Source organism: Erinaceus europaeus, chromosome 1 (genome assembly GCF_950295315.1).
Source record: "Erinaceus europaeus chromosome 1, mEriEur2.1, whole genome shotgun sequence".
Lineage (NCBI taxonomy): Eukaryota > Metazoa > Chordata > Mammalia > Eulipotyphla > Erinaceidae > Erinaceus > Erinaceus europaeus.
This window is the reverse complement of record NC_080162.1, coordinates 194,915,675-194,940,208: the sequence shown is the minus strand read 5'-3', so window position 1 is coordinate 194,940,208 and position 24,534 is coordinate 194,915,675. Positions and strand designations below refer to the sequence as shown.

Sequence of the window (24,534 nt, the reverse complement as noted above, 5' to 3'; positions counted from 1 at the left end):
GGCATCAGGATACAGCTATTACTACTGTGCAGTATCCCGCAGAACCAATAGCCAAGGAACCTTTGCTCAAAATATAACAAAGTCAAGAAAGGGGGAAAAAAAAAAGTTGCCACACACCAAGTACACAGGAGTTGAGTGAGGTTAGCGGAGGGAGGCGTGAAACACTGACGCGCGACATCACCAAGGTGGGTTTTCAGGGTCCTCTTGGCTTTGGGAGCGGGAGGGACGTGCACACGGACGCGCACACGGCGAGCAGGTGGCTCCCAGCCCCTGGGCCTCTGGGGGGGCGGGTGCCGAAGAGCGAAGCACAGCCCCAGATTCCGGGGTGTGTGTGTGTGGGGGGGGCGGGCAGCAAGGGCGCCCCCAGGCCCCGCCCCTCCCCCGCGGTCCCGTTACCATGGTGACGAGATCACCTGACCGGACGCCAGGCGCTTGCGCAGGCGGGGGGGGGGGGCGGCGGAAGAAGGGGGCGTTCGGTGACGCTCCTCGCGGGCGGGCGGTGCTCGGCGCGCGGCTCCCTCCCTCCGCGGGCGGCGGGTCTCGGGGAAGTGGCAGCCGGCGACCGAACGAGCGAAGGCGGCGGCCGCGAGCGGGGTGAGCGCCCCCGGGGTTCCTTCTGGCAGGGAAGCGGGTTGGGACGGAGCGCTGGGAGCGGGGAGCCGGGGGAGCGGAGATCGGGGAGCCCGGGGCGGGGAGCGGAGCGGGGAGCCGGGGGAGCGGAGATCGGGGAGCCCGGGGCGGGGAGCGGAGCGGGGAGCCGGGGGAGCGGAGATCGGGGAGCCCGGGGCGCCGCCTCCTCCCGCCGGCCGGGCCCCCAGTTTGCGGGCGCGGGGCTCCGAGACCGGCCGCGGGGGGACCCTGGCGGCAGCCCTCCCGCCCTGCTCGGGAGCCTCTCTCTGGGTCTCTGTCTCTGGGTCTCTGTCTTTGGGTGTCTGTCTCTCTGTCTGTCTCTTTCTCTGGGTCTCGATCTTTTTTTTGTTCTTGCTCCAGGTCTCCGGGCCGAGGGAGGAGGGGCCCCGGGCTGACTCGGAACAGACCCGCTTTGTACTGGGCGGGGGGAGCGCCACTGTGTCCGGGGAGGGTGTTGGGTGAGCGGCGGGGCCTGGGCTTTGCTGGGCGCTTCTTGCGGGAGAAGTTGGAGCAGGAGCGGGAGGAAGAGCTGGAGGAGGAGGAAGAGCTGGAGCAGCAGGAGCAGGAGGAGCAGGAGGAGGAGGAGGAAGAGCAGGAGGAGGAGGAGGAGGAGGAGCAGGAGGAGGAGGAGGAAGAGCAGGAGGAGGAGGAGGAGGAGGAGCAGGAGGAGGAGGAAGAAGCCTGCAGCCGGGTGTGTTCAGGAAACTGCCCGAGACGGCGTGACTCAGAGTTTTCGTTCCAGGATTTCCTGGCAATAGTGGAAAAGTCAAGCTGTGTGTTGCCTGCGAAAAGTTCTCATTCTCCTCCTCTCTCTCTCTCTCCCCTCTCTCTCCTCTTTCCCTCCCTCTCTCTCTCTCTCCATCTCTCTCTCTTCCCCCTCTTCTCTCCTCTCTCTCTCCCTCCCCTCTGTCTCCCCTCTCTCTCTCCTATCTGTTTCTCTCTCTCACCGGTGTGGAGATCGTTTAATCTTGGGATTTTTCTGTTGTGCTGAGTCTGGAAAAGCAATTCGAGGTTGCTCCAGTCCGTGTGTGTTTTATCTCCACCTACTGTTGTTATCTTTCTCTCTTAGGAGGCAAGTATGAAATGTTACTTGGAAGCGGTTAACCAAATTCTTTACATCCTTTTGTTAGAACAATAAAGAAAAGATGAATAAGGGGCATGATATTGAAAGCAGCTGCGGGCTGTTGCCTTTGTCACAAATGTGTGCAAGTGATTCAACTCAAGTTTGTCCGATCTTTTGTACCCTCTCCTATTTGAGTTGAGTACAAACTAGTGAATGTCTTGTCTCTTTTTCTTTCTTTCTTCCTTTCTCTCTGTCTCTCTTTTTTCTCCTCTTTTCTCTCAGGGTTATCCCTGGGGCTTGGAGCCAAATCCACTGCGCCTGAAGGCCTTTTCCCACATTTTTGTTGCCCTTGTTTTTGTTGGATAGGAGAGAAACCAAGAGAGGAGGGAGAGAAGAGGGCAAGACACAGAGGGGAGGGAAAGAAGCACCTGCAGACCTGCTTCACTGCCTGTGAAGAGACACCCACCACCCCCGTTGGTGGGGGCTCCAGGCCCCACCCAGAGCAGGTCCTTGTGCTTCATGTTGTGCTTAACTCCCTCCTTCCCTTCCTCCCTCTTCCCTCCCTCCTTCCTTTCTCTTTATTTCTCTCACTTCTTTTCTTCCTTCTTTCCTCCCTCCCTCCCTTAGCCCTGGTTTATGGTTATGGCGGGGATTGAACCAGGGACTTTTGGTGCCTCAGGCATGAGAGTCTCTCTTTATAACCATTATGCCATCTGCCTCCCCACCCCTGTATTCTATTTTTCTATTACCTACTTTTGAAACCTTTAGTGCTTTAAACAGTACACACACAATAAAATGCCACAGAAGAAAGGGAAATGGAATGGTTTTTAAAGTTCAGAAAATACTTGATATAGTCTAACTTAAACTCAGGCAAGATTGATTTTTTTTTTTTTTTATTTACCTTTGAACATTCTAAGCCTGGATATAAAACTCATGACCAAAAGATGAAGATTTAAAAAAAAAAATTATTTATTAATGAGAAGGCTATAGGAGAAGAGAGAAAGAACCAGATGTCACTCTGGTACATGTACTTCCCGGCATCCAGCTGAAGACCTCCTGCTAGAGAGTCCAGCACCTTGTCCACTGCTCCACCTCCCAGACCATTGAGGAAGAGTGACCCTTGACTAAATCAGTGCTTTAAGTTGAACATGACAACTGTCCGCCCCCCCCACCCCCTCCATTGGATTAGATACCTTCTTAAGCTAGAAATGCCAAGAGTTGTTTGCTTTCATGGAGCCAGGGCCTCATTGCCCAAGACCACGTTTTCATTCAGACAGAGAAGGAACCATCACAGCCCTTGGGGCTTCTTCCATTGCCGTTGCCCTGTCACTTCCCATCTGGAGTCAGTGCTTGTGGCAGGAGAGGCACTGTGCCCGGTGGGCTGGCTCTCCTGGCCGCCAAGAGTTTTTGCTGTTTTCCCAGATAGCTTAAAAATACCACCCACACCTAGTAATAGTTTTACTGGGTCATAGTATTTAATTTCTCCAAGTGCTGCCAACATTTTCTGTGAGTTTGTTTAGTATTTCAGATGGTTTTTCATTTCACATGAGTCCAGTTTGCATCACTGGGGGTACAGTGTAGTCTCCTTCTGTTTCTCCAGCCAAGTGTGTTTTTCCTCAGTGTCAGTTACTGAACGGTTGTTGGGGAGTGGTGACATGTCTCTCTGTGCAAAAATGTATCAAGACTTTTCTTTCTTTTTTTTTCTTTTTCTTTTTTGCCTCCAGGGTATCGCTGGGGCTCGGTGCCTGCACTACGAATCCACTGCTCCTGGAGGCCATTTTTTCCCTTTTGTAGCCCTTGTGGCTTATCGGTGTTGTTGTTACTATTATTGTCATCATTGTTGTTGGATAGAGAAATGGAGAGAGGAGGGGAAGACAGAGGGGGAGAGAAAGATGGACACCTGCAGACCTGCTTCACAGTCTGTGAAGCAACTCCCCTGCAGGTGGGGAGCTGGGGGCTCAAACCAGGATCCTTACGCTTGTCCTTGTGCTTTACGCCACCTGCGCTTAACCCGCTGCGCTACCGCCCGACTCCCAACATCAAGACTTTTCTAACAGTCCAGTGTTTGTTTCTTGTGAACACAAATGTTTCTGAGTAAGTTTTTTTTTTCTGAGTAAGTTTTTTTTTATATCTTTTATTGTGGTTTATACTAACTACAATAAAAAAAAGACAGAAATATTCTCAGAAAGTAAACTTACCATAAACTTACCATCTCAACTATTTTGAAGCCTACCCCTTAAGTGATAGTAAGTACATTTTTTTGTGCTACTATGACCACCGCCAACACTCATAACTTCTCATCTTGTGAAACAAAACTGTGCATTCGATCCTAAGTCACCATTAAGGCTTCCTCAGTCCGTAGAAATTGTCATTATGTATTTAGGAATTTGGTGACTGTAAGTACTCACGTAAGTGGAATCAATCAGTATTTGCCTTCTTGTGGTCAGCACATTTTCACTTTGCCTAACGTCATCAGCTTGCATCCCCGTCGAAGCATGTCGAATCTCCTTCCTCTTCCAGGCTGAGTAGGGTAGCATGGTTCCCATAAACAGCACATTTTGCTGCACTACTCCACTAGTCAAACTTTACCCCTGCAGGCGGGCAGCGGGGACTTGAACCCTGGCTTGGAGCACAAGATATAACCTGTGGGTTCTACCTGACGAGGTACATCCCAGTCCTGAAGCAACTGATTACACAAGCTGCCCATTGACTTCCAAGTTTTCACATCGCTTCGCGTTTTCACTATTCGAATTGAAACTCCTTAGACTTACATATCAATTAGTTAACAGTACATTTCTAATTGATACAGAAATGTTACTTATTTCTTTATTTTGCCTCCAGGGCTATTGCTGGGGCTCTCCACTGCTCCTGGAGGCTATTTTTCCCCCTTTTGTTGCCCTTGTTTTATCGCTGTTGTGGTTATTTTATTGCCATTATTGTTGTTGGATAGAACAGAAATCAAGAGAGGTGGGGGAGGGATAGACACCTGCAGACCTACTTCACCGCTTGTGAAGCAACCCCCCCCCCCCCGGAAAGTGGGGAGCTGGGGGCTCGAACCAGGATCCTTACGCTGGTCCTTGCACTTTGCGCCCGTCCTTGCACTTTGCGCCATGTGTGCTTAACCCACTGTGCCACTGCCCAGTCCCCACTTTCAGAAATGTTATTTTTAAGTGTAGTCGATCACTTAAAAGGAGAGATTTTATCAAACAATATTTTGAGACAGGTCCCTGTATATTGTTTAACTAAAAAGATAATGACCTTTTTTATTTGTTTGTTTCCCCGTCTCTTATAGTCTAATGTAGAGTCTTCTTGATAACTCCTTGTCAGTAGTCAGAGGAAGACAGGTTTTTCAAAGGGTAGTTGGAAGCAAAAATGATAGAGACATTTTTTTTTTTTTGGTGATTTTTATACGTATTTTAGGACCTGATGGTCTGTTTCTGTGAAAAAATGTCTTTGAAATTTTGATAGAGATTGTTGAATCTGCAGGTCACTTTGGGTAGTATGGACATTTTAACAGTATCAATTCTTCCAAAGCAAGAGCACACAGCATCTGTTCTTTGGGTTCTGTTTCTTTTCTCAGTATATATGGGTGTGTGTGTGTGTGTGTGTACACATACGTGTACTTTTTACTCTTGGTCAAAGTTATTCTTACATATTTTGATCTTTTTCAGCTATGGTAAGTGGATTTAAACTATGTCTTGCTCTGATGTTTTGTTGTTAGTGCACAGAAAGACAGTAGGTGTTTTTAAGGCTTCACATTTTGAATTTTTTTAGTTTTCCTATTTAGACAAATGATTGATAGACTTGTTTCTGTATCCTGAGACTTCACTGAGTTTATAGGTTCTGACATTTTTAAGGGTCGTTTGTCTTATATAAAATTATGCATTATACAGGTAGAAACAGCTTGATTTCATCCTTATCAATTGAATGTCTTTTATTCTATTTTCTTTCCTAATTGTTCTGGGTTGGATTTCAAGACTTTCAAGTGGGATGAAAGTGGTGAGGGTGGGTGTCTTTGTCTTGTTCCTGATCTTAGAGAGCTTTCAGGGTTTCACCATTGAATAGCAAGTGACATTAAGCTGTGTGGGCCTAATGACTGTCACTAAGTTGCTGTCTGCTTCCTCTGTTACCTCTGTATTGAACATGCTGCTGTCTTTTCTTTCCTCATTGGTATTTTCGCCTCTCTTTTACTGTTGCTTATCGCACTCACTTGCAGAGTTTGAACCATGCTCATATTCTTGGACTCTGTCCCACCTTATTGTGATGTAACATCTTTTAAATGTGTTGTCGAGTTCACTTTGCTGATACTTTTAAGTACTGTTGCATCAGTGTTCATTAGGGATATAGGCCTATAGTTTGCTTTTTGTTGATGCTGCCTGGCCTCAAAAAATGAACTGGGAAGTGTTCCTTTTTAAATTTGTTTTTCCTTTTAAGAGGTTGAGATGACTTGGTAGTCTTTAAACATCTAGTATAATTGGCCATTGTAACCATCTGGTCTTGGGCTTCTGCTCGTTGGGAATTTGCTAAAATTCCCTCAGTAGTATGTCTGTTCAGATGTTCTGTTTCATGATTTAGTTTTGGTACATTACTATTAGGAATTGCTCATTTCTTCTGGGTTTATTGGCATATACTTGTGGATGGTGGTGTCTTAAGATCTGTTGTGTAAAAACAGAGAGGATCCTTTGTGTTTCTGTGAACATTGCACTGCCTCTTCCATTGCTGACTTTATTAGTTACCCCCTCTTTTTTTTTTTTCTTGGTGAATTTGTCAATTATCTATTCTGACAACTAGCATATCCTAATTCGTTTTTTCTGTTGTCTTTACATTTTTTATATTTTAATTTTTTTACAAGAGCACTGCCCAGCTTTTGCTTATGGTGGTACCAGTGATTGAACCTGGGACTTCGGAGCCTCAGGCATGAGAATCTCTTTGCATAACCAATATGCACCTACCCTCCACTCCTGTTCTTGTCTTTTTTAGTTACTATTGCATTGATTTCCGCTTTGATTTTTTTGTTATTTCTTTCCTTCTAATTTTTGGGCTTAATCTTTTTCTTTTTAGTTGTAAAGTTAGTTATATTTCATGGGTTTGTTTGCCTCCAGGGTTATTACTGGGGCTCAGTGCCTGCACTATGAATCCACTGCTCTCGGAGGCCTTTTTTTTTCCATTTTGTTGTTGTTGTTATTACTATCGTTGTTGTTATTGCTGTTATTGTTAGATAAGTCAGAGAGAAATAGAGAAGACAAGGAAAGATACCTGCAGACCTGCTTCACTACTTGCAAAGCGATCCCCCTGAAAGTGGGGAGCTGGGGGCTCGAACTGGGATCCTTGCGCTTCATGACACATGCACTTAATCTGGCGCACTACCACTTGGCCCCCAATTTCATGTTTCTTAATATGAGTATTTATCAATATGTACTTTTTGCTGCATCTCCGTAGTATGTTTTAACTTACATTTTTATTGCAGAAAAACATTTTGTTTCTCCTTTTATTGTTTGACCCACTGGTTGTTCAGCGGCGCGTGTGTGCATGTATGTATACTCTACTCTCTTTCTTTTTCCTTTTTTTTCTTTTTTTGCCTTCAGGGTTATTTATTGCTGGGGCTCGGTGCCTACACTATGACGAATCCACTGCTCCTGGAGGCCATTTTTTCCCCTCGTAGTTGCCCTTGTTATTATTGTTGCCATTAATGTTGTTGTTGGATTGGACAGAGAGAAATCGAGAGAAGGGGAGACAGGGAGAGAAAGACACCCGCAGACCTGCTTTACCGCCTGTGAAGCAACCCCTCTGCAGGTGGGGAGCTGGAAGCTGGAACCAGGATCCTTGTACTTCATGCCGTGTGCACATAACCCACTGTGCTACTTACTGCCCAACCCCCCTCTAGTTTTTTCTTTAATGTTTATTTTATATTACTTTATAGGACAGAGAGAAATCAGAAGAGGTAGTAGACACCTGCAGCACTTGCTTCATAGCTTATGAAGCTTCCCCTGCAGGTGGGGACTTGGGGCTTGACCCTGGGGCTCGCACGCTGTATCCTGTGCTTTGCTGAGCACAGCCGTCCTCTGGTCTTATAATTGATTCTAGTTTCATACCACTGTTGTTGGTAAAGGTATCTGATATCATTTCTGTCCTCTTAATTTAGTAAGATTTCTTTTGTGGACCTGCATCGTATCTTATCTTGGAGAATGGTCTTTTGTGTGGTGAGAAGAATATGTTTGGGTTGCTTTTGGATGGGCAAGATGTGGGTCTTTATACCTATAAAGTATGCCTGAATGATCTCTCTCTCTCTTTTCATTTAGAGAGAGAGAGAGGGAGATGGAGAGAGAGAGAGACAACAGCACTGACTGACCATTCGTCGTGGTTCTTCAGATACTGTCTGTTGTGTTCTGTAGTGGCAGGGCTCAACTCAGAGCATCACACACATTAAGAGATGTGAGATATTTACTGTCTCCCTGACTAGCATATTGACAGCAATTCTGGAATAATATGTCAGGAGGATAAACTGGGCTTTGCAAAGATAAGGAGTGGTAGAACCACTTCACCTAGATGGGAAATAGCAAATGGTTTGTGGCAAGAACATAATGGTTGGAAAGATACTAGATGAAATGGAGCCAAGAAAATAGTTCCAATTGAGGAAGTCCTTTGTCTTTTAGAAAAATGGTGAGAGTTATGTAAGGTCAACTTATTTGGAACAGACCTAAAACTTTTTTTTTTTTAAGGCCTTAGTGTTGTTTGTTATTTTAAAATTTCCTGTTGTAAAGCTCTTCTCTTGCCTTTCAGTGTATGAGTACAAGTGAACCCAAGTGCTAAGACAACTTGAATTAATATCTCTTTGAAGAATTTGTGTGTGTATGTGTGCGCGTGAGCGCATATAGTTTACTGAGAACTGTGATCCTACAGAGAGGGTGGGTAGAACGGGAATGAAACTAGAAATAGAGGAAAATCAGTGCCGGCATACGTGTGTGAGCCCACTACCACAAGTCATTGTCTCTTGGTTCTGCGCCATCTTCTCAAAAGCCCTGAGGAATATAAGAATTCCCTATCCAGGGAACAAGATACATTTATTAATGAACTTTAGTCAGTGGGTATGGATTGACCTCACCATGAGTGTTTGTTTCCTGGTCTACATATGCAGATTTTCACCTGAGTAGTCGATCAGTAATTCACTTAGACCTGATATCACCGTATCTATAAGCTTAGGTACTGCTCTTCTCCACTGCCACCCCCGCACACACCCTCACGCTCACCACAGCATTCCGTTGTAGTCTCTCAACTATGGTTAACCAGTTGCCAAAGCCTTACGTCATCCTGATGTCTGATTTCCTCTTTAACATTTTAATCTAGTAAAGCACAGTGCTCCATTAAGCCTTATCTCCTGAATGGTTTTCAAGTTAATTTTAAAGAATAGTTTTTATGGGGGAAAAGATTTGTGTGATCACTCGTGGAGTTTGGAAGTGTGTCAAAACTCCTCTAGTTCATTTTTCATGAAGAAAATGGGGTCATGTAGTAAGCCAGTGGAAGACCCAAAACTCAAAGCCCTGACTGGAAATAGAGTACTGGATTACCAGTCAATATTTGTTCCCTTGGATTTTAAGTGCTTTTCTGTATAATTTTGATGAAATGGCTAACATTTTTAGTATCAAATAATATTAAAGGGGGAAGACCGCTAGGGAAATGATCATTTGAGACACAGCTGTCAAGGTCAAGACACCACATGGAGTACTAGGACCCTGGGAGGACACTTTGGTGATGCAAACACCCCTACCCCGTCTGCCCCCCCCCCCCCCCCCCCGCCTCCTAACCCCCGCTTATGTCTCTGTCTGAAAAAATTGGTTAGGGCCAGTCAAGCCCTGGCAACAACAAAAGACCAAGAGTGATTTGTATGGTATGCGTAGCATATCAGTTCGAGAACAGATACAGTTCAACATCTAAAAGGTAGAAACCTTTAGTAATTTGAAAAGTAAAAGTTTAATATATAAATAATTGACTTCAGTGTGATAAGACATAAGGATTGAGTAGTTAGAAACACAGAAAACTTGAATACATGCAGAAGGGCACATTTCAAAGAATGTTGAAATGAGGGGACTTTGATGAGTGGCTAAAAATATCTTGGTATATATACACAATGGAATACTACTCAGCTGTTAAAAACGAGGAAGTCATTTCCTTTGCATCCTCTTGGGTAAAACTGGAGGACACCATGTTGAATGTGAGAAGCCCAAAAGAGAAGGGCGGATACCAAATGATCTCACGTGTTAGTGGGACTTTAATAAATGGGTGTGGAGGGAGAACACAAAGTGAAACATGGGTCAGACACAACACACACCAGAAGCAAAGGACTCTGGGAAGAGGGAAGGTGGGGCCTAGTCTGTGAAGCATTAACACCCTAAAAAAAAAAAAAAAGATGATGTGGCCCTGGAGGTGGTGCAGTGGATAAAGCTCTGGACTCTCAAGCATGAAGTCCTGAGTTCAGTCCCCGGCAGCACATGAACCAGAGTGCTGTCTGGTTCTTTCTCTCGTCTTTCTCATGAATGAATAAATAAATAAATAAATAAATAAATAAATAAATAAATAAATAGAAGAGAAAAAGAAATGAGGGGACTTTCAAAGTACACTATAGCTAGTTTGGTAGAATTAGAAAGGGAAGGGGAAGTACTCTGTTAAGTGTTCCTTAGCCTAGATCTTCTTGCTTTTTCTATATGATTTGGAATTTAAGTGTCTCTCCATCTTAAACATGCTAGGTATATGTACAGTTCAATTTAAATGAAATATGAATTATAGAAAATTATTTATTTTAGGAAAACTGCAAAAATGTCTCTGTATCCATCCCTTGAAGACTTGAAGGTAGACAAAGTGATTCAGGTATGTTTCTGCATTTCAGTAACGTGTGTACATTCGACTAATACTTGACGGGAAGCACGGAATTTAGGTAGCAGTGCATTTGTTCACTTGCACTTCTTCTTCCTCTTATAGTGCATTTCAAAACAACAGAAAAGTTTGTGACTTTCATTTCATTGAATTAACAGGTATTAGATACTGATCTTAAAACTGGATTTCCTCTCTCGAGATAGCTTGATTTTGATTGAATTTAAACTAATTGAAGCACACTTAAATGGGTAAAATACGCTTTATCTTTTTTTGGCATTTGTTAAAACTGGCTAACCTTACCTTTCACCAAACTTGGAAAAAAAAAAAAAAGTCCCGTTTTTCTCTTTGAGATGAAGAAGCACAGAAAGAATAAAGTCATTAAAGCTGATGAGCCATCTGCTTAAAGTTTATCTTCAACTTGATGCCAGTGCTATGCAGTACAGTGGCCTAAATCAAATTAGCAGTTTCATAGACCATTATATTTTTAGTTTTTGACATGACTCCTTACATGAATATGGATGAACTGCTCTCAGACTATTCCATAAAACATCTTTCTTTGTAAAAGAATAATGTAAGTGTAGAATTTTGTAGCCATCATTTGATAAGGCACTTTGATTACAGTCATTAATTTGCAAGCATGCGATGAAATTTTGGTTATGAAGTGCAGAAGCAAGTTTCACTGATAATGTTAATTTGAATATGGAAATATTTTATTTAAAAATACACCGTTGAAACAGCTGAAAATTAACATTTTTGAATAAAACTTGTGTCTTAACTGCTTTTTGGAAGTATTTGAGTTATAATAACATATAAAAATTTAAGTGCATTGACATTAGAACTGGATTCTCTTTTAGGCTCAAACCGCATTTTCTGCAAACCCTGCCAACCCAGCAATTTTGTCTGAAGCTTCTGCTCCGATCCCTCAGGATGGAAGTAAGTTTATACTTGTGGATACACTCTTCTTGAACGGAAATATTTGCTAGACTTCTTTTTTTTTTTTTTTTTTTAGTAAGATAGAGAATGTAAGTTTTTTTTTTAAATTATGCAACATAAAATGGATGAAGGAAGTTCCAATAGTAACAATGTCTTATTTGAAACAGATTATCCTTTAGTCAAGAAAATGAGCTATGAATGTGAAGATGTGTCTTCTGGCATAATGAAAATTGTATCTTACTCCTAGTTTTTTTGACTGACTTATTTATAGAAAAACCTTACATGGGAGCCCCATGCTCCTGTTTTTGAACATCCTGAACTGCCTGCTGGGAGTGGAGAAGTGTGAGAAGAGGTGGCATAGAAATTTGTAACCACCTGCTTTTAATGGGGATTTTATCAAATTCTGAGCTCTCTGTTTTGTCTCCTTTTTTCTTTCTACCATTAGGGATTCAAGACAACATCCCTAAATATTAAAGGCAAGATACAGAGGGTATACTCAGTGGGATTATTAATAGAACTATCTTAATAATTCCTTTAGAAGATCCATTTTAAGTCACAAATGAGTCATATTAAAAAAAACTTTTGGAAATAGTAACTAATTCTAAGTTAAGTAATGCTAAGTTTTAAAATGCACTGTTTGCAAGATTTCATTGGAACTTTGTTAACACCTTGAAAAAGATCTGATTACATTCACAGTCTTGGATTTCTTATTTGCTACATTCACTAAGGAGAGTCATTTTATAGTCAAGTTTATTAAGTGAGTTACAAGTAGTTGACAAGTAGATATCTTGATCAGTTTTCCTGTTTGAGAATCAGTGGCATTCTTTAAAAATTCCTAGCCAAATGGGTTTATTTTAAGAAGAAGGAAAAACAAGATAATTCATTTGGGAAAAAAGACTTCTGAGTATTTGGAAATTTGACGTTGGTAAAGTTTCAATTTTCCTCTTTTTTTTTTTTCAGGTTTTTAATTAAAGGTTTTAATTTTCAAACTTAACTGTTCATCAGAGAGCTTTATCAACTGAAGGCATTTCTGTCTCTAATGGGGGGAGCTAATGGTTGAGTACAGTTGTTAATATAAAGCTAGATGTTCTCGTCTCTCCACAATAGGGTCAGCAAACATTGGCAACAACTTGGGTCATTTTCTACTGCCATAGATAAAAGCCTGTGCTGATGCGTTTTCATCATGAGTAAATCCTACAAATATATTTTCCTTTGTTCATTCACTTAGGTCTCTATCCTAAGCTGTATCCGGAGCTCTCTCAGTACATGGGTCTGAGTTTAAATGAAGAAGAAATTCATGCAAACATGGTCCTGGTCTCTGGAGCACCAGCTCAGGGGGTATGTATAGTGTAATGCATTTTAGATTCTATGCAGTCAGGCTTTATTTACTATGATCTTAGCACTGACCTTTCATTTCAGAAGTCTTAGATTGCCTTCTGGCTGCCACTTGTTAAATACTCTGTTGCTGTCTCTGCTATTACAGCTTTCTTACTTACTCGTTGTTAAAGCTTTTAGATGCCATTAGCTACTGCATTCTCATGTCTTTCCTGTGCAGTCCCAGGAAGACCTAACCAGCCTCCCGTTGTGTGGTAGCTGTCAGTCATTTCAGTGCTCAGAGTAGATGCTCCTCCTAGAACCAGGTCAACAGGGAAATAGTCGGAGTTATCAGAACCTGGAAGCTCGGGAGAAAAGCCCATCCCACACAGCCCCGCTGCTGCCAGAAATTGTACCTCTGAGGGTACAATTATGAGGCTGGGCTGGAGCGTCAGTAAAAGCTAAAGCACGGACTCAAGGTGGCTCTCAGGGTTAGGGGAACAGGAAACACTGTCCGGAAGTAGAAGGAACTAGGTGCTTGTCTCTCCTCTAGGGTGTCAGTTTCCCTTTAATGCCTCTGTGGTAAGTGCTAGCCAGAAACCCACTGGCAGCTATGTAGTTTGTGTGGTCTAAGCTCCCTCATCAGGGAGTAGGGTCTGTAAGGGTGAACCTGAAAGTTGGCATTTAGCTGGTGCTGCCTACTCCATCATTACTCAGTATATATCCTCAGGTATTTGTGGGCACCTAATAGTTTTTACTTAAATTTCATATCACAGCAGTGAAAGCTTTACTGTCTCCATAAAGCATGTAGTTCTTTGTAAAGTTGAGGTTCAGCAAACTTTATTCTTTGTTGCTTACTTTGTGTACATGGGAATTTTTTTTAATTGAGGGGTTAAAGTCAATAGTATAATCTTTTATAGTATGATTATAGTATGACCTTTAATACACATCTTGTTGGTGTCTTAAGAGATGCAACAGGATCCCAGTGTCCCTTCATCTGTCCCTCTCCCTCCTTCCCCAGAGTCCTTTGCTTGGGTGCAGTACGCCACACTCAGCCCAAATTTCCTTTTCCAAAAAAACTTGTGTTTTCTCTTACTGTTCTTGGTTCTTCAGTCCCACCTCTTAAGTGAGGTCTCTTAGTATTGGTCTTTGTCTTTCTGGTGTGTCTCACTCAACATGATGGGTTTTAAATTCTGGCCATGATACTGCAAATGAGATGACCTCATAATTTTTAACAGCTGCATAGTACTCCGTTGTGCATGTGTACCACATCATCATGGGAATCACTCTTAACTGAGGGATGTACAAAATCAAACCTGTCATCTCTGAAACTCGAGTTACTCTTCCCTTAACACCCAGAAGGACTGATAACAGTTATTGGTACCATGCTGCAGGCTGAGGCTCTTTTTCTGTAATTGCTTTGAGTGTCACAGTTCTTACCTAGAGCAGAACATTGCATCTCTTTCTGTGGTCAGTTCTAATGAGAAACTTTCATAAGCTCTTTTCTGACTGTCTTTTTGGTTGAGGAAAGGGTTCACTTAAATTGGTTTTTAAAAGAGTAATGATTTTTTAATCATTTTCTGGGAAGGCTTAATGGCTTATAGTCATTGACACATGGGTACATTTTTTTATCTCCCTGTGAAAGTTCTCTGCAGAACACTCCCACCTTCAACCTTCTTTGCCATCATTGTGCACCAGGACCCCAGCGTTCTCTTCAGCCCCTGCTTCTCTCCCTCCCTCTACTTGCCCACTGTCCTTTTCTCTGATGCAACACAGCATTCTGTGTTCTCCCTCCCGGTCTTTATTTATTAAGTCCCACCTATAGTTGAAATCATTCGGTATTTGCCTTTCTGGTTTTGGCTTATCTCATTTAACATGACGTCTTCAAGTTCCAGCCAAGATGACACAAAGGAGATGACCTCATCGTTTTTACCAATCGGGTGGTATCCCATCATGTATGTAAACCGCGAGCTTTTATCAGGCACATACTACTTAGATTCATGATCAACATGACAGTGAAAACATGGTACCTGTCACGATTCCCTGGTATTCATGTCTTTAATAATCTAGTTTGTACACTTGATTATTAAATTTATTGGTGCTTACTAAAGGGAATGAGAAATAATATTTAGCTAGATGTGCCAGAGGGCTCATACAACATGCAAAGAATGCTATTGTCCTTTTTGTAGAAACCTCGAAAGGTCTAGTAGATTGCTAAAGACAATGCCATGTTAATAGAACCATCAAGGGGAGTCGGGTGGTAGCACAGCAGGTTAAGCACACGTGGCGCAAAGCACAAGGACCGGCATAAGGATCCTGGTTCGAGCCCCCGGCTCCCCACCTGCAGGGGAGTCGCTTCACAGGCGGTGAAGCAGGTCTGCAGGTGTCTCTCTTTCTCTCCTTCTCTCTGTCTTCCCCTCCTCTCCATTTCTCTCTGTCCTAACAACAATGTCATCAATAACAACAATAACTATAACAGTAAAAAAGGGAAAAATAAATATTTAAAAAAACTAAAAAAAAAAAAAAAGAACTATCAAGATATAATACATTAGAATTGAAGACATGCTAAAGTACTCAGGAAACAAATACTGGTGAATTAGGAAGGCCCAAAAAATAAATGATTGAATCTGCCAGAGATGATAAATATGGAATGAGAGATAATTAAATAAAAACCAGGATGGGTCTTATGCAGAAATCAAATTTTCTTTAATTTGCGGATTATTTTTTTGAGAATGACTGTGACTAAATGTATTAAATTTGATTAAGTTAGTTTTTTTTCATGGAGAAAGTTTCTAAGTTTTGACATGTTTTTATCAGCAAATGATAGCAAGACCTTCCAGTATGAACTACATGGTGGCTCCTGTAACTGGTAATGACGTTGGAATTCGTAGAGCAGAAATTAAGCAAGGAATTCGTGAGATCATTTTGTGTAAGGATCAAGATGGGAAAATTGGACTCAGGCTTAAATCAGTAGACAATGTAAGTACTTCTACTAGTCAGTTTGATAAAGTAACCTACAGACCATTAAGTCATCAATGTTAGAATAATTTGAAATGGAAATGCTTCATTTGTTGGCCATGTCATACTCTGAAGAGGCTGAGTGATATAAAAACACTGAATAAATTATTATTTTTCTTTAGTCTTTGTCCTGTGATACATTTCACTGGTCTTCATATATTTTAGTATCATTTGTATAAAATAAAATTCTGGTGTTGCAATAAATCGGCAAATGTGGAAGGAAAACTAACCAATGAAAATGTTTTAGTGTGTGTATATACATTATTTAAATTTTTATTATCTTTATCAGATAGAGTCAGCCAGAAATCAAGAGGGAGGGGGGTTGGTAGAGATGGGAGAGTGACAGAGAGACACCTGCAGCACTGCTTCACTACTCACAAAGCTTTCCCCTGCAGGTGGGGACTGGGGCCTCAAACCTGGGTCCTTGTACATTGCGACATGTGCTCAACCAGGCGCACCACCACCCAGCCCCTGTTCTGTATATTTTTAAAGCTTATGATAATGTAAAGGTTTGGGAGGCTTGTTATTTCCATCTTTCTGTTTTAATTCTGACTGACTTTTTACTTGGCCAGTATATTTGCTTTTTCTATCACCTTATCATACTGAAGAAATTAGATTTTTTTTTTTCTTTGTTTTGTTTTGTCTCCAGTCATGGGGTTCAGTAGCAGTACTGCTTCACTGCTCTTGGCAGCCACTTTTTCTTTCTTTTTTTTTTTTATTTTTTTATTTTGCCTCCAGGGTTGTTGCTATGGCTTAGTGCATGAATCCACTGCTCCTGGAGGCTATTTTTTCCCCCTTTTGTTGCCCTTGTTTTATCGTTGTTGTGGTTATTATCATTGTTGTTATTGATATTGTTATTGTAGGGTAGGACAGAGAGGAGGGGAAGACAGAGAGGGGGAGAGAAAGACAGAGACACCTGCAGACCTGCTTCACTGCTTGTGAAGCGACTGCCCGGCAGGTGGGGAGCCGGGGCTCGAACTGGGATCTTTATGCCAGTCCTTGCGCTTTGCGCCACGTGCACTTAACCCACTGTGCTACCGCCCGCCCCCTTTTCTTTATTTCTTAACTTTATTCGATAAGACAGAAATTAAGAGGGGTGTGGGAAAGAGAGAGGGAGATAGAAACTTGTAGACCTGCTTCACCACTCGTGAAGTCTCTCTGCTGCAGGTGGGGAGTCGGGGCTCGAACCTGGTTCCTGTGTGTGCTTGACTAGGTGTGCCACTGCCCAGCCCCCTGCAATTTTTTTTTTAATTTGGAAGTATTAAGATTTTTTGAAGTACACACTGAGTCTTCATGCTGAGTAATATTTTGACTTTTACTAGATCCCTTAATAACTTTTAAGTCCTGTTAACGAGTGTGTCCCAATTTTTTTTTTTTTTTTTTGCATGGAAAATGATGAGGGAGGCACACCGTGAGGAAAGTCTTAGCAGGCTACTCTTAACTCTGACCTGCTTCCCCAGAGGGCTGCAGAGACACACTTTTTCCCATAATATACAAGACAGACACACCGAGGTGCTGCTTTGAGAGGGCCTGGCTTCCTGCTTTCCTGCCTTCCTCTACTGGTCCGGCTACCTGTGTGTTCCCCTATCAAGATTCCTTTTTCTTGCTGCAGCGTCCTAAAAAGACAAAACCCTATTCATTCGTCATATCCTTTGGCCAAAACCCTATTCATTCGTCGTATCCTATGACCTACTATAGGTTCTCACAATAGATTTTCCCACTTGGCCAGTTTATTGACCTCTGACTCCGTTGTAGGCTACAACCTTGTCTCCATGTACCTTTCTAAATAGAATAGAAAACATGAAAGAAACCACGGCTTTCTCATCTGAGGTTAATGAAAGAAGCGTAACCTTACAGGCATTTTAATTCTTTACAAGATTTGCTCCCTTTATGCTTGTTAACTTACGTTTTGTTCAACAGCTGAGGTTGAATTTATACAAGTAAAAATGTGGATGATTCTAGTTCTTCGTTAAAAGGACAACTACACTGTGGATTCTTTATAGAAACTGGAGTGGAACTGGATGAGCCCACTGATTTTTTTTTAATTTTTTTTTTTAGACTGAAATCCTAAGTCTTACTTGGTTTTACCTAACTCAGCATTTTTCAGGGTCATTGTAATCATTAAATTCTGGACTGCATTCCGTCTCTTACATAATGCAAATTTGTTTTTTTCTTGCCTTGGAGGATGAAAACATACACTAATGTAATTTTTCCTCCCTTAGTTCCTTTGATATTTATTATAAGGATTTCTAGTTTAAGTAGTTCCTAATTTTTACGTTGCTGAATAGCAGAAGATATTTTGTTTTCTTTTTTAGGGTATATTTGTTCAGCTAGTCCAGGCAAATTCTCCAGCCTCTTTGGCTGGCCTGAGATTTGGGGACCAAGTACTTCAGATCAATGGGGAAAACTGTGCAGGTTGGAGTTCTGATAAAGCCCACAAGGTGCTCAAACAGGCTTCTGGGGAGAAGATTACTATGACTATTCGTGACAGGTAAGCTGTCAAATAGAAATCCAGTGCTAATTCTCCATCTTTGTAGATGTTAAAAAGATTCTGTAATACACTGCTGTAGAAAATAGTGACATCAGTCTTTTTACGTAGGGTCTTACAACTGCAAGAGACAGATTTTAATTTTTTTCATACTTTTAAAAATATTCCCTTTTGTTGCCCTTGCTTTATTGTAGTTATTATTGTTGTTGTTATTGATGTCCTTGTTGGATAGGACAGAGAGAAATGGAGAGAGGAGGGGAAGACAGAGAGGGGGAGAGAAAGACAGGCACCTGCAGACCTGCTTCATCGCTTATGAAGCGACTCCCCTGCCGCTGCGCTACCGCCCGACTCCTGACTTCTTTTTTTTTTAAACTAGCATTCTAGTTTGGCTACATCTAGTTTTGGAGCTTACACAATTCATCCTTTTAAGAAAGTACTTTCCGGTCTTCATTTTTCTGAAAATGCATGTTGGAAGAAAGTAACTCCACGATAAGACGGTACATCTGACGTAACCTACTGATTTACTGCTTAGCCATCCATCCCGGGTTGGGGTTGTTCATGCTCAGTTCCTGGGTTCCTGTAGAACTCCTCCTACACAGTCTCTCGAGTTCTAAAAAGTAATTATGCCCCTGTGGGTAGTGAGGTGGCTGGCTGGAGCATTTTGTTGTAGTAGTTGTATAACTTCAACATTTAGCTCAGGAGTTACACACCTCCCTTTCCTTGTCCCAGCCCTCATAGGCCTTAAGGGCAGGTCCATGTTACACTATTGAAATTAGCTTTGAAGTTTTATTCTTCTCAGTTAAACTCCTGTGTTTCCAGTTATTCACACATGGTACACAGTTTGTAAGTGGTTTATAGATGAAAGTCATTTCTTTTACTTTGTACCTAAGAGAAAAGTCTCAAAAGAGCAACTTGAAACATCAGGGTCCATTAACAATGACAAAGTTTCTTTATCATGAAACCCTTGTGACAGCATAATGGCAGGCTGCAGAGAGGTGAGCAAGTGTACAGGCCTGTGAGCTTCAAGACTAGCTAGCCCTGCTATGCTAGTCAAGGAACTCGAGTCCTCTTTCTTCTGTTGTTATAAAGTATAGTGAGTGTATCTCCTATAGAACTTCCATATCGGGAGTTGGGTGGTAGCGCAGTGGGTTAAGCACATGTGGCGCCAAGTGCAAGGACTGGCATAAGGATCCCGGTTCGAGCCCCGGCTCCCCACCTGCAGGGGAGTCGCTTCACAGGCGGTGAAGCAGGTCTGCAGCTGTCTTATCTTTCTCTCCCCCTCTCTGTCTTCCCTCCTCTCTCCATTTCTCTCCTATCCAACAACGACAACAATAAAAAACAAGGGTAGTAACAAAAGGGAAAATAAATAGATATAAAAAAACCCTTCCATATCAAAGATGTGAGTGATATTACAAAGGTTTAAAAAGCATTTTCTAAGAACATTTGCACTCCAGGAAAAAGAAGATAAAATTAATTTTTTTTTTTTTTTAAAAAAAAACTTTCAAGTGAGAGAGAAGCGAGAATTCCAGTGGCACTTGGGATGCTGTAGACTGAAACATAGGCATGTAAGTTCTCTCTCCTAGCTTCTAACGGAGCTGTTTCCCTGGCCACAGCACAATTTCTTTTTTTTTTTTTTTTCTTGGAAAATATTTTTTACTGAGTGAGAAAGCTACAGAGAGTAAGAGCGAGACACTGGAACACTGTGCAGCTCTGGCTTATGTCTTGCTGGAGACTGAAACTGGGACTTGAGAGCCTCAGGCACGGAAGGAAGTCATAACCATTTTACTGTCTCCCCAGCCCCCAAATTCATTTTTGATACTGGTATTTATTCAAAGCCTATTTCATTTTTTAATGTTAAATGACTGATTTTTTAAAATTCTTTTTTAAAGTATTTTTATTTATTCCCTTTTGTTGCCTTTGTTGTTTTTTTATTGTTGTCATAGTTACTGTTGTTGTTGATGTCGTCGTCGTTGCATAGGAGAGAAATGGAGAGAGGAGGGGAAGACAGATGGGGGAGAGAAAGACACCTGCAGACCTGCTTCACTGCTTGTGAAGCGACCCCCCCACCCCCCGCAGGTGGGAAGCTGGGGGCTCTAACTGGGATTCTTACACTGATCCTTTTACCAGTCCTTGCGCTTTGCGCCACCTGCACTTAACCCGCTGTGCTACTGCTCGACTCCCATGACAGTGATTCTTAAGGGAGAAGCGTATTGATAAACTGCATGAATTACTGCGTTTGGCTACATTAATACATAATTACGATAAAGTGTATGGTGTGGTAGAAGAGAAACCCATTAAAATGTTTTGGACCATTATAATTATAGGCCCTTTGAACGGACCATCACCATGCATAAGGACAGTACTGGTCATGTTGGGTTTATCTTTAAGAATGGAAAGATAACATCCATAGTGAAAGACAGTTCTGCAGCTAGAAATGGTCTTCTCACCGAACATAGTATCTGTGAAATCAATGGACAGAATGTCATTGGATTGAAGGTAAGAAACAAACATGAATTTTGTCCTGCCTTTTATGTTTGCAATTGTCATTTCCATTTGCTTAGGATCTAGTCTTTTCCTGTTGACTTTCAAAGGATAGAACTTGGGTGGCTAAAAGTGGGTTACTTGCCGTATTGATTATGCTGTGTAATTGGTTGTTGTTGTTGTTACTTACTGTTTATAGATAGAAATTGAGGGACAAAGGAAATAGAGTGGGAGACAGACAGAGACACACACACACACCGGTAGCACTGTTTCACTGCTTGTGAAGCTTCCCTCCCGCAGGTGGGGACTGTGGCTTACCAGGTCTTTGTGCACTGCTATGAGGTGTGCTCGTAACTGGATGCCCCACTGCCTGGCCTCCTGATTAGGTTAATGTATGAGCAGAGCTTTTGGCCAGTCACAGAAAGTAATCTGGATAATTATCTGGAACTACAGCTCCTGTAACAAGGAGGATAAACTAGGTGATCTCTTGAGGTCTCTCTAGCTAGATGGAGATAAGCATTGAAGATTTCGATGACAGTTTGAATGAATGAGCTGCCCCACTCATTTCAGGCCGTGAATTACAGGAAGTGAGTAGTTCTTAGTCATGTTCCTTTTTAGTTCTTTCCCTCTGCAAATTCGTAGAGGGCTGTTTTCAAGGTCTAATGGCTCTCCCAATAAGGCCTGCTCATTCATAAAACTAAGAATACAGTTAATGAAGAAAAATGGCCACAAACTAAAAATATCAGCGGAATCAATTTTTACTGTTATGTGTGTTTTCAACAGGATTCTCAGATTGCAGATATCTTGTCAACATCTGGGACTGTCATCACTATCACAATCATGCCTGCTTTTATCTTTGAACATATTATTAAACGGTAAGTTGACGGTTCTTCAACTTGGTGTCTGTAGCTGTGAAACACTACAGACAGGGTGATTCCTTTCCATTTCCAAATTTGGCCTTTCTCCCCAAGGGGTGACATTGCCTAGAGTAAGATGGGTGGATGAGCAGAGATAGGCCGGCACCAGTTCAGCTTTCCGTAAAGCCGACTGCAGTTGGATGTATTGCACAGCCTCTGCTCAGTAGAAATCTACTCGGTGTTTCAATGAGGAAGGGTTCTTGCCCATAGGCTGTTAGGAGTAACAGTTTCCATTTGATTGAAGCATCTCAGAAAGCAGCTAGAAGTGTGTGGGGATATGTTAATTTGAATGCTGAGGAGGAGCAGGAAGGGGGCAGGTTTATCATTCCCAGAGCTTTAAAATTCTGGATTCCGCCATAATTGCCTATTTTTGCCAGGCCAACCTTGCATGTAGAAATAAGGTTCATAGGATTCAAGATAAAACAACTTGCCATTTATTTTTTGTTTCAGCGTGTGTGTGAGTACACTTCATTACTGGCTGTGTTAATAGTTGGAGAGTTCTTTTTTTATTAAATCACTATTAGGTTCCCCCTACTCCCATCCCCTACTTCACAGACAGATGCTGAGAAATAAGAGAATAGGAAACACAAAGCAGGACTTGGACTGGGTTTGGTCTATTGCACCAAAGTAAAGGACTTGGGTTGGGGCGGGGGGAGTGTTCAGGTCCTGGAACATGATGGTGGAGGAGGACCTGGGTGGGGGGGTTAGAGTGTTAGTGGAAAACTGAGAAATGTTACACACGTACCAACCACTGGATTTCAACTGTATTTCACCATCAACATTAAACCATTAAAAAAAAAAATCATCATAAATCGACTAGGTCACATTTTATCTGACTTTTTTTAGCCAAGACATGGATGCTCTTTCAAACTGGGAATTTGTAAAGACTGGGGCTGAAAACCTCTGCACACTGCCGGCTTTTTAGGTAGGGGAAGAGAGAAAGGGAGAGAAACACATCGCATCACTGATGCATCTCTCCACGCCAGAGTCCTCTTGTGTGATGGCCTGGAGGCTCAAATCTGAGCGCCCTGCCCGCTAACCCTCAGATACTTTGAAAAGGTCCCCAGTGGCAAAAATGGCGCTCCTGGATAGAGGATCAGCTTTTTCATGCACACAACCCAAGTTTAAACTGGCAGCACCTGAAGAAGCTTCAATGCTATGGTATCTCTGTCCTTCTTCCTCTTATTTGAAAAAGTCAGCCCAGAGCAGTGAAGTTCAGTGACAACAAAAGACAAAAACCTCCCTCTCACCACCACTCCACTAGATGCTGACAGGCACTAAATGTGTACTGGAGTTTGTTGGTTCGGTTTTTAATCAGGGTAGGATTATATGAAAAAAAGAAACCTGGATCTCAGTGCTTACTAAAAAGTGACTCTCTTTTAGGATGGCACCAAGCATTATGAAAAGCCTGATGGACCACACCATTCCTGAGGTTTAAAAGAAAAGGCACAGCGGAAAATTTGCCACAATTACTTCAGTTTACTCCTTGGGCAACTTCGCTATTATGCACACGAAGCTTTCTAGAAGCCAGAGAGCATATGCTGCATGGGGACCTTCCTGTCTTACATGATGGCTGGGAATCTTCATGTTTGATCTCATATCTTGTTCAGAATTCAAGATAGTTGTAGCCTTATCCTGGTTTAACAAATGTGAAACTTTGCAGACTTACCGACTTTGATAGAATAGTTTGTCGACCAGACACCTGGTGTTTTTACAAGCCATTATGATTAGTGTGACTGATACAGACTTAGCTTTGTGTTAGAACTTGTCACTTTTATCCTAGTTATGAAGGAATGCTACTCATCTTTCTTTAATACTATCGCATAGTTGCCTTTTTACTGTTACTATAGCACATTCAGAATAATTCCCTTGGATGGATTTTTCTTCTTCTGTGTGAGTGTACAAAACCTCAAGTCACACTGGTTCCATCCCACGTAAGCATTACACAGGCTGATGGTGTGTTTTTATCACCATTAAATCTGAACTACTTTCACTTAATACGCTTGAACTGCTGCCTTAAGCATCTAGAGTAAAAGCCAAAATGTAATTATCGCTGCCTTTCTAAAGCCCAAGATGCAGTTCTGTTTTAAACTGAAGTTGGCACTAGCCCAGGACATGTCATGGTACATACTGAGCCGCTGCATAGCTGCATAGTTGCTTTTGAGATTTTTCTAGTCGTCGTTTCATGGAAACTTCTGCAAGTTGCCAGTATCGCTTTCTGAGGAATCAATCATTATATATTTAATGTAAAAAATTCTTATACTAGCTAGGAGGACCTTTTGAATTCCTTTTATCATTTGTAGACTCTGTAGACTTATAATCTAACCTTGGCATTTTATTCTTAATATGTAACTTAGCTACCCTGGATCTTAGAATTGCTTTCTCGGCAATTTATTCCATTTCCTGATCACTTCCTCACCCCGCAAACAAATGACAGTGACACTTTATTCTTATACGTTCTTTGTTTTGGGTTTTTTTTTGCCCAGTCTATTTTAATTAAATGTATAAATAAAAAAATTTGTGGTGTTCTTGCCATCATTTGGAAACTGTGGAAGCTTTAATCCGAGACTACGTAATGCTTAATTGACAAAACTGAAGGAAAATTCTATGATCACATTACTCTGATGTTAAGTTTTAGCCCATGCCACACTGCCTTAGGAGATGTATAAAACACAAGGACTGTCATTTGGAAGTTTCATAGGAAAGAAAATTGCTTTTATTTTTTTTAAAGTTATTTATTCCCTTTTGTTGCCCTTGTTTTATTATTGTAGTTACTGATGATGATGTTGGATAGGACAGAGAGAAATGGAGAGGGGAGAAGA

General features: G+C 41.9%; 1 protein-coding gene across 1 annotated transcript; it reads left to right on the top strand.

Moving 5' to 3' along the window:
• Positions 1–533: 533 nt before the first annotated feature.
• Positions 534–24,442, top strand: SDCBP (syndecan binding protein). Its single transcript, XM_060200988.1, has 9 exons — positions 534–594; positions 10,492–10,555; positions 11,416–11,494; positions 12,723–12,832; positions 15,626–15,787; positions 18,142–18,317; positions 20,639–20,810; positions 21,579–21,670; positions 23,096–24,442. The coding sequence occupies exons 2-9, from the start codon at positions 10,505–10,507 to the stop codon at positions 23,148–23,150; spliced, it is 897 nt and encodes a 298-aa protein (XP_060056971.1). The 5' UTR covers positions 534–594; positions 10,492–10,504; the 3' UTR covers positions 23,151–24,442.
• Positions 24,443–24,534: the final 92 nt, after the last annotated feature.